A 10,501-nucleotide genomic window follows, 5' to 3' on the forward strand; every position below is an offset into this window, starting at 1 on the left:
GGGATGACGTTGAGTTTGATTTGGTCCTTCAAATTATTAACTCCTACGCTGAAATATCCTGTATCAAGCTAAATATGGAAAAATCAGCATTCATCAGGATAAACAATGCAAAAGGTGGGCCACAACAGTTCAAAGAAGTTACAGAAATAAAAGTTCTTGGTGTTATTTTATCAGGACAGTGGTCATGGATTATCAAGCACAATTTTGATAAGCTTATCAAAGATATTCAATTCCGGTTAAACTTGCATAAATCAAGGAATCTTAATTTGATCCAAAGAACATGGTTAGTGAATATATTCGTGCTTTCAAAATTGTGGTACATCTGTCAAGTTTTCCCTCCGAACAACCAACATATAGCGAAGCTTCTGAAAGTTGTCGGAAAATTTATTTGGGGACCAAAACAAATTTTCAAAGTCGAAAGGAACCAGTTGTACTTGGATTTTGAAAAAGGTGGCATAAAACTGATCGATATTGAATCAAAAGCTAAAGCTTTGTTTATCAAAAATGTTTTAAACTTAGATGGAGATCCAAACAGCGAAGATTTGGTGTTGCTGAACCATCCAAAGGTTCAATGTTTGGGCAGAAATACTAAGGAATGGGTAGAGCTTGCTCTTCGTGTAAAGGATAACCCTGTTTTAAAATCGGTAAAATTGCTATATTCGTATTTTGTGGATGAAAGGAAAATTTGTCCAAAAATTGAAAATGTTTTTCCGAACGTTATGTGGGAAAACATTTGGGAAAACTTGTCTCATGGGTTTATTCCAAGTGATTGTAAATCTCAAATGTTTTTACTGTACAACGATTTGATAATTTCAAAAGATAAATTAATGAAGTATAATATTGGAAGGCTGTCTACTAATATATGTGAATATTGTCAAATTGTTGAAAGCAATAAACACATTCTGACGCAATGTGTGCGTACTCTTAGTATAAGAACTTGGCTAGCCAATACTTTAGAAGAACGCGTGCGAATAAAAGTAGACGACCCAGAAGATATTCTTAGTTGGAAAATTGATACAAAAAACAAAAGACACAAGGCAGCTATGTGGTTAACAATGTTCACGTATACATATATTTTAAGTAGTTACCCAAACTGTAGTTTGTTTGTGTTAAAAAAGAACATTAGAGAAACCAGATGGAATTCCAGGAAATTTTTTCAAAACTGTTTTGGAAATTGGTTGAACATAGAGTAATCAATGTAATACGATAATTAAATTATAAGTGAAATGTAAGTGTTATAACGTTCAAATAAAAACTTAATAAAAAAAAAAAAAAAAAAAAAAACTGTTCACATTCGGCGTCGTACCAGTCGTTTCTGTGATTCGGAGTCGCGAAGCCTAGTGCTGTAACCGAGGTACTACCTATGGCGGATCGGATGTCCCTCCAGCCATCTTCAAGTGTAGCTGCGCCAAGCGGCTCTTCCGTTGGTAGGGCCACTGCTAACTGCTGCGCGTAGTCTTGAGCCACTTCTACGTTACGAAGTTGCTCGATGTTGAGCCGCGGCGTTCGACTTCGACGCGTGGTGATAACTGTCGAAAGTTTTGAGCGCATGCATACAGCGACTAAGTAGTGATCCGAATCTATATTCGCACTGCGGTATGTGCGGACGTTGGTTATATCCGAGAAGAATTTACCGTCGATTAGAACGTGGTCGATTTGGTTTTCTGTTTGGTGGTCGGGTGATCTCCAGGTGGCTTTGTGGATATCTTTGCGGGGGAAGAAGGTGCTTCGGACTACCATACCACGGGAGGCTGCAAAGTTTACGCATCGCTGGCCGTTATCATTCGATACGGCGTGCAGACTGTTTCGCCCGATTACCGGTCTGTACATTTCCTCCCTTCCTACCTGCGCGTTCATGTCGCCGACAACGATTTTCACGTCACGCGGCGAGCAACCATCGTATGTTTGCTCTAACTGCGCGTAGAACGCTTCTTTCTCGTCATCGGGTCTCCCTTCGTGTGGGCAGTGGACGTTGATGATGCTGTAGTTGAAGAAACGGCCCTTAACTCTCAACATGCACATCCTTGCGTTGATCGGCTGCCACCCGATCACACGTTGTCGCATCTTGCCCAACACTATAAATCCTGTTCCCAGTTCATTGGTGGTGCCACAGCTTTGGTAGAAGGTAGCCGCTCGATGCCCGCTTTTCCACACTTTCTGTCCAGTCCAACAAAGTTCCTGCAACGCCACGATGTCGAAGTTGCGGGGATGTAGTTCGTCGTAGATTATCCTGTCACATCCTGCGAAACCTAGTGACTTGCAATTCCATGTTCCAAGTTTCCAATCGTAGTCCTTATTTCGTCGCGTGGGTCTTTGCCGATTGTATCGAGTCGTATTTTCTCCTATGTTATTCGCAATGGGGATTTTTACGGGTGGCTTATTGGGCCTACGCCAACACTCCTGTCTCGCCGGAGGGCCATCGTGCCAGTTCTGTTTAACGTCCCAACCAACACTGGGACGACCACGCTGATGGGGCTACCACCTTGGATCTAGTTGATGCTGCTACAGGGTTGAATTTGAGATTTTTCGAACACACTAAGATCAGCTCGGTATTTTTTCCATCTTTTTACTGAGTTCTCAACAGCAGATTTAACTCGGTACGCTCGGTTGTTTCTTTTGCGGATATTCTGTAAATGAGTTACCGAGCTCAGCTAATGAACTGTCAAAAGTTACTGATGCACGGTAAATATGGTTACTGGTGAACGGTAAATACGATTACCGAGTGTACTGAGATAAATCTGCTGTTTAAAACTCAGTAAAAAGATGAAAAAAAATACTGAACTCAGTGAAAAAATTACTGAGCTGGAACATCTGAATCTTAGTGTGAATGGTTTCTTTTGAGCTCTTGAGATATTTAACATTTCTGAATCATCCAAGTCTTCATTTGCGTTTGTTGTTTTCAAATGAAATTAAACACGAGATATTATTCCTTTATTTACCCCACAGGTCATCGGAGACATTTTGAGAATATGTGTTGCCCTTGTAGTACTAATTATATTTCCTGAATATCTCGACGGATTGTCCGAATCCGTCCTTACAAAATATGAACACTAGAAATAATCACCAAGGATTATTTCAATTATTTATTTCGCTTTTATTTGTACCAATACTTGAACATCTGTATAATGTTTGATATATCAACGAGCAGTAGAAATTTTGGACGATCTGATTGAAGTCATGCCTTGACTACAGAGCATGATGCACTTTGCGCGATCGCCTCTTTCGGGAAGAAAGGGCCACCTGGAAGAAGCGGAGTGTGAAGAAATGGAACTGCTGTGCCGTTCCCAGGAAACACGGAAGTTCTATCAGAAGCTCAACGCATCCCGCAACGGCTTCGTGCCGCGAGCCGAAATCTTGACGGACGGACGTGAGGTGATCGAAAGGTGGAAGCAGCACTTCGATCAGCACCTGAACGGCGTGGAGAACGTAGGCACGGGAGTCCACGGCGACGGAGGAAACGACGACGCCAGTGCAGCGGAGGACGGAAATGAACCAACTCCCACGCTGAGGGAAGTTAAGGATGCCATTCATCAGCTCAAAACCAATAAAGCAGCTGGTAAGGATGGCATCGCAGCGGAACTCATCAAGATGGGCCCAGAAAAGTTGGTTCACTGTCTGCATCGGCTGATAGTCAGGATCTGGGAAACCGAACAGCTACCGGTTGAGTGGAAGGAAGGGGTAATCTGCCCCATTCACAAGAAAGGCGACCATTTGGAATGTGAGAACTTCAGGGCGATCACTATTTTGAATGCTGCCTACAAAGTGCTATCCCAGATCATCTTCCGTCGTCTGTCACCTAAAACGAATGAGTTCGTGGGAAGTTATCAAGCCGGCTTCATTGACGGCCGGTCGACAATGGACCAGATCTTTACCGTACGGCAAATCCTCCAGAAATGCCGTGAATACCAGGTCCCAACGCATCAACTGTTCATCGACTTCAAAGCGGCATACGACAGTATCGACCGTGCAGGGCTATGGAGAATCATGGACGAAAACGGCTTTCCTGAGAAGCTGACTAGACTGATTGAAGCAACGGTGGACATGTGCAAAACTGCGTAAGGGTTTCGGGTGAACTATCCCAGTTCATTCGAATCTCGCCGGGGACTGCGACAAGGTGATGGACTCTCATGCTTACTCTTCAACATCGCTCTGGAAGGTGTGATGCGACGAGCCGGGCTCAACAGCCGGGAAACGATTTTCACACAATCCGGAGAATTTATGTGCTTTGCGGACGACATGGACATTATTGCCAGAACATTTGGATCGGTGGCAGAGCTGTACACCCGCCTGAAACGCGAAGCAGCAAAGGTCGGACTGGTGGTGAATGCCTCAAAAACAAAGTACATGCTGGTAGGCGGAACCGAACACTATCGGATCCGTCTGGGTAGTAATGTTACGATAGACGGAGACACTTTCGAGGTGGTGGAGGAATTCGTCTACCTTGGATCCTTGCTGACGGCTGACAACAACGTGAGCCGTGAAATTCGGAGGCGCATCATCAGTGGAAGTCGGGCCCACTACGGGCTCCAGAAGAAACTGCGGTCGTAAAAGATTCACCCACGCACCAAATGCACCATGTACAAAACGCTAATAAGACCACTACGGACACGAGACATGGACCATGCCCGAGGAGGACCTGCAAGCACTCGGAGTTTTCGTGCGACGGTGCTAAGGACGATCTTCGGCGGCGTGCAGGAGAACGGTGTGTGTGGCGGAGAAGGATGAACCATGAGCCCGCTGCACTTCACTGCGAACCCAGCATCCAGAAGGTGGCCAAAGTCGGAAGGATACGGTGGGCAGGGCATGTTGCAAGAATGCCGGACAACAACCCTGCAAAGCTGGTGTTTGCAACTGATCCGGTTGGCACAAGAAGGCGTGGAATGCAGAGAGCACGATGGGCGGGCCAGGTGGAGCGTGACCTAGTGAGCATTGGGCGCTACCGAGGATGGGGAACGGCAGCCACAAACCGAGTATTGTGGCGTACTATTGTTGATTATGCCTTGTCTTAAATGTGATGTTGAGCAAATAAATGTATGTATGTATTATAAGTATAACCATACTTTAGTATTAGTAAGCAACACTTTATAAATATTTATGGACTGCTCACGAATTATGTATAGTTTTATGAAAACCAAGCCTAACTTTAGTCTTTACCAAACACCGTATCTAACAAAATCGACGAACGGATAAATTCGAAGGGGAAGTTTGCTGTTCCCATAGCTTTTCAGAAACGTGAAAAATCCAGGTATTTTTCACGAATCATCCCCAGAGGTGAATGATACAAGTACATGAGCTTAAGCGACCCGATTTTGTTAGCCCCTTTTCGGAACACATTTTTTCCACTCCTCGAAAGCTTAAGCTATTTTTCAAACTTTTAATCCTTCTATGATCTGCCCTTTAGCTGTAGTTTGATGATAATTGGGGGCTGTTCATAAACCACGTAGACTTTTTGGGGAGAGGGGGGGTCTGGCCAAAGTCTACGCTCCATACAAATTTCAAAATTTTTGTATGGACAAAAGTCTACGAGGGGGGGTCTGAGATGGCCAAATTTTGGTCTATGTGGTTTATGAACAGTCCCTTGGTTAAAGTTTGACCGTAGGATAACGAGAGCAAAAAGTTTATCGCAAAACGGGGCTGACAAAATCGGGTCCTTACTGTAGTACTTAACAAAATATTCAGCACCTCATGTGAAAATTTCTTTTTTGTGTACATGTGTTACATAAGGTGTTTGGTGAAGTTGGGCATGAAATCTTTGCGTCATACCTGCAAATCCTTAATTTTTAAATTAATTTTGAAGGTACTCCATGTATTCCAAACAAATCTCTTGGCACGGAGGCGCCAAAACTATAACGTGCACCCTTCAAGTCTATTTTTTGATAACGGGTTTATCAAAACCCGCACCAAACCAAACAAGTTTTTTGGGGGCATGTCCTCGTATTACCTTCATCGCCATCAGCTGTTTGACAAGTATATCGTTATCGGTTGCCATGCGGGGTAGAAGAAATTATATGTTCCTGCTTCATATGCACATGCATGCAATCGAGTGCTGTTGTCAAGCGGACAATGGAGTTCACCTCCATCCATGCTTTTTAAATCAATCCACTTATTGAACTCCAATAGGCGAGTAACTTGAACATTACTTCCTTAAGCTTTTAACTGCATTTTTATGGTTACTACAGACATGCAACTTATTTTATTGCTTATTCACTTTTTTCAGCTGATTTTTATTATTATTCGAATACTTCTCAGTTCACATTGAGCCACACCCAAAAACCAGAACTATTGAATGTTTGATAACACTAGTTTACAAAATAAAACGAAAGTCGTGAACTTCTGTCAACGACCAAAATTTTTGTAGCACAATTTAGTGCTGATTTCGAAACCGATCTTCAAAAAATTTTAAGTAGAACAGTTTTTGAGTTTTAGCTCAATATCGAGCTTTACAACTTTTCAAAATATGTAATTTACCAAAATTCAAATATATTGCGTTTTGTTCAACCAATTTTAAATCTTTTTCCATAAATTAAAAGCTGAATACAATATTATTCGATCATCTGAATACAGGTTTTGCGTCAGATTGATGAATTTCAAGATATTGGCGAGATCGTCCCTAAATCTCCTTAAATTTTAGCAAAATTCCCAAAATTTTTTGAAGAAACGTATTTTTTTCAGTAACAAAAAGACAATTTAAAAATTCTTTCTCGACGTTTATTTGACACATCATATGTAGGCGAGTTACAGTAAAAATTTCAGCTCAATCGGAGCATTGATTACGGAGAATGAGATGTTTGAAGTGAGCGACTTTGCTTAAAAATAGAACAAAAATCGATTTCAAATCATCAACCTTGTATGGAAAGTCGAAAAAATTTCCTCTCTACTGTAATTTTTTTCCTTCACGTTTTCGAACTCAGGGCATGATTCTACACCAAAAATGATCATCAGCTTACCGAGTTCAAAAATGCTGTAAACTAGTGTAACCAAGACATTATTGTACCTACAATTATTACGGTTTGAATTAGGAGTCAGGATTGTAATGTGACTTCTCAGTCACAAGCTCAATTGTATATTTTGACCAGGAGATCATGAAAATATCACTCCCTTGCCTTTTGCACTTGGCCAATTAAGGTTTCGTACAACTGTATACATTGAATTTACATGACATGGCAACTAATTTACAACTCGATGTGTATGGAAGTAATTAGTTGAATCAACTTACGGCGGATACAATACTGGACGAGCTGTCAATAAGTCGGCAAGCTGTCAAAAGGAAGCACAGAAAAATGTCAGAAATTGGTTTCAGGTGTCAAAGTAAAGGTCTAAAAATATGAAAAAAATATAGAAGCCTTATAAGGGAGCTCTTTAGAAAAAAAATGACGAAAAATATTATATTTGAAAAAAAAAAAAACCCAATTGCAAAGATGAACCGATATTTTTGATAAAATTTGCCAAACTGATTTGTTGCATTGATTAACTTTTACAAAACATATGAAATAATTAGTAGTTTAATCTATCGAAGAGTATTGATTACTCATTTAACAGTGAAAACTACTGAACTTATCAAAAAATATACAAAATGTTAGAACGTTAAGAGATTTTTCCACGTTTCTTCAATTACGCTTTTCATGACTCCAGTCACTGATTCCTGCTCCACCCAACGAGTTATCACACCGTCTGATAGGATTTCATGTTCAAGAGCAACGAGAACATTAAATGCGGATAATGCAACATGAAAGTAGACGACGGACAGTTTCTGGTTTAGGTTTGGCGGCCAAGAGAAAATATTATTGAGCGTGAATGGTCAGTGGATTTGCCCGTTTTAAAGCTCACGTCAGGCCTGTGCCGAAAGAATGATTTTGATATAAATGGTAGTGCATTGCTGAAATGATTCATTGTAATTTCCACATCTCACCTGCATAGAGTGCAATTGCATTATTGGAGAAAACAATATAAAACTTGAAATTTCAGAAAATGTCGCTGAAGGTACGAACTGCATCAATATATTTATTCGCAGTTTATAATATTGTTTTCTATTTATAGATTGTGTTTGTTATCGCTGCCTTCATCGGTGCTATTGCTGCCCAGCACTATTACCAGCAACCTCATCACAGTCACCATGAGGAAGAACACCATGCTCCGGCACACTACGAGTTCCAATACGATATCCACGATGACCATACCGGAGATGTGCACGGACAGAAGGAATCTCGCAAGGAGCACCAGACCCAGGGAGAATACTACCTGATTGATGCCGATGGCCACAAGCGCACTGTCACTTACCATGTTGATGGCAAGAGTGGATTCATCGCTCAGGTGCACCGTGAGCCAATCAAGGGATACCAGGCTCCCCAACCAGTGCACAAGATTGTGGTTGCTCCAGTGCAACAGCATCATCATCATTATTAAATAGCTGTTGATTCAAATAAGCTAAGTAGTGAAATTCAAAACATAGATAATTATGAAAAATAAATCAAATAAAGTTTAAAACTGTTTAACCTGGAATTTTTGAAACTGGATTCATCGCCATAATAAAAGCCTATTTCATCATCTACCTGAGGAAAGCAAATAAGGATTGGGATAGGAATAGAGAGAGGTAGAGAAATAGGAAAAGATATCCTGGAAAAGGGCTTCAAAGCATAAGCGTTTTACAATGGGTTTAAACAGTGCCCTGAAAAGGGCACTATAATAACACATACAGCGTAAAGAGAGCCTAGAGTTCTTTACCACAGGGAGTTAAGAACAACAGAACGTCGTGAAGATTCAGGTTTCTGAAGTCAGTTTCACTTAACAATCCCAAGTAACAATTTTAATTTTATCAAAGTTTTTGAGCGATTCAACCCAAGTAACAATTTTAATTTTATCAAAGTTTTTTAGCGATTCAAAAATCCTAAACATAAAACCATTGATGCCGACTTGAAAATGCTCTCGAATTCTTGTATGTCTTAATAAGCCCACGTTCTGGCTAGTTGGCCCAGTCTTATGGGCTTCGTGGCCGTGCGGTTAGCGGCGTCAGTCGTCTAGGCGTTTCGTAAGCCTCGGAGCGCGGGTTCGATTCCCGCTCCAGTCGGGGAAAACTTTTCGTCGAACGGAAAATTCTCCATTTTGCCACTGGGTGTTATGTGTGCCCGTTGTCTCGTGTATGTGTAATGTTCAGTCTGTGCAGCCTCTGGCTGAAGACGGTGTAGTGTCTTTTATTAGGGTCTACAGGACTTCGTATGCAAACCGGCTTAGGATTTCGGGTTGTATCATCTTCTAAATAAAACCATCTTGTGACTTGTCAAATAATTGTTTTGATTATTTTTCACTCTCAAAGTTCGATCGTCAGAATAAATTATGCTTGGTTGTTTATCCAGCCATCAATTGGAAAGATGCAGATATGGAATTCAGATTTGTTTTCCTATTTAATAGGTACGTGTCAGGAGACATGCCACGGAAAATTTGTGGTGAATGTGATTGTGATAATGACAAAAACTAAGTGCGCCACACAAATTATGCATAGTTTGGAAGTTAAATGCATTTAATTTACTCAGTGGAATTGGGTGCAAAAAGGGTTTTTTCAACACAGCGGAGTTTAAAAGACATTATGTAATTTTTCTGACAAAATAAAATGACGAAAACGTGTTGTATAGTTTAATTTGATCTTAAGCTGTACGTGAAATCATAAAATTGAGTAATAATTTTTCTGTATTTACATAAATTATCCCGGCTAGGCGACATATTTTTCTGATAAAACTCTGTGTTCCTGATGATTCCTCCAATAGGGCTAACCCTCCTGAGGTAGTCATAACTGAGCTCATGATAGAACTAGCGGTTTTATCACAGCATTTTTTTGGTTTATGTTACGGCCAGGAAATCTTTTGTTGGTTTTATGCATTGCCTCACAGTTTTGTTTATTTGTTTACAAAAAAATTCTCCGACAACAACCGCAAATGCAAGTTTTATTGAAATTGTATATAATAAGTGATAAAACCATTTCATGTCTACTTGCAAGTCTTTAACTGAAGATAATTATAGCAGAAGTTATATGATGGAACGCCAAAGGTTCAAAGTAAAAAACTACCACATAAAACTAATTTAGAACAACTAGCTTTTTGACATGCTCGTATAAAATCAGGATAAAACATGAATAAACCTTCAAGGCATGCTGATTGTTACTTGGGAAGTGCATACCGAGTACTCAGTGACCAGCATGCTGCAATTATGCTTAGACAGATTTGTTAGATACTACGCCACGCTTGGAGATGGTTCAGTACAATACAATTTTGTTTGACGACATGATTCCAAACTATTCAAGTACTGCTTGTGATGAGTGGCAGCCTAATCTGAATCAATCATCAATCTGAAGCTTTACCCTACACTTGGATACCGGCATAGCTGGCTCCGGGCCAATAAAGTCATGTGATGCTTAAGTGCGAGCTAACTCATCAGCCAATTCATTTCCAGCGATGGAAGAATGGCCAGGTACCCATACAAGGTGAACAGCGTTTGCTGAATTCAGCTCCTC

The 10,501-nt window shown here is 40.8% G+C and overlaps 1 protein-coding gene across 1 annotated transcript; it reads left to right on the top strand.

Annotated features, from left to right (window-relative positions):
* Positions 1 to 7,858: 7,858 nt before the first annotated feature.
* LOC109400285 (cuticle protein 8-like) lies at positions 7,859 to 8,645 on the top strand. The gene is made up of 2 exons (XM_062848421.1): positions 7,859 to 7,980; positions 8,038 to 8,645. The coding sequence occupies exons 1-2, from the start codon at positions 7,969 to 7,971 to the stop codon at positions 8,401 to 8,403; spliced, it is 378 nt and encodes a 125-aa protein (XP_062704405.1). The 5' UTR covers positions 7,859 to 7,968; the 3' UTR covers positions 8,404 to 8,645.
* Positions 8,646 to 10,501: the final 1,856 nt, after the last annotated feature.

Source organism: Aedes albopictus, chromosome 2 (assembly GCF_035046485.1).
Source record: "Aedes albopictus strain Foshan chromosome 2, AalbF5, whole genome shotgun sequence".
Classification (NCBI taxonomy): domain Eukaryota; kingdom Metazoa; phylum Arthropoda; class Insecta; order Diptera; family Culicidae; genus Aedes; species Aedes albopictus.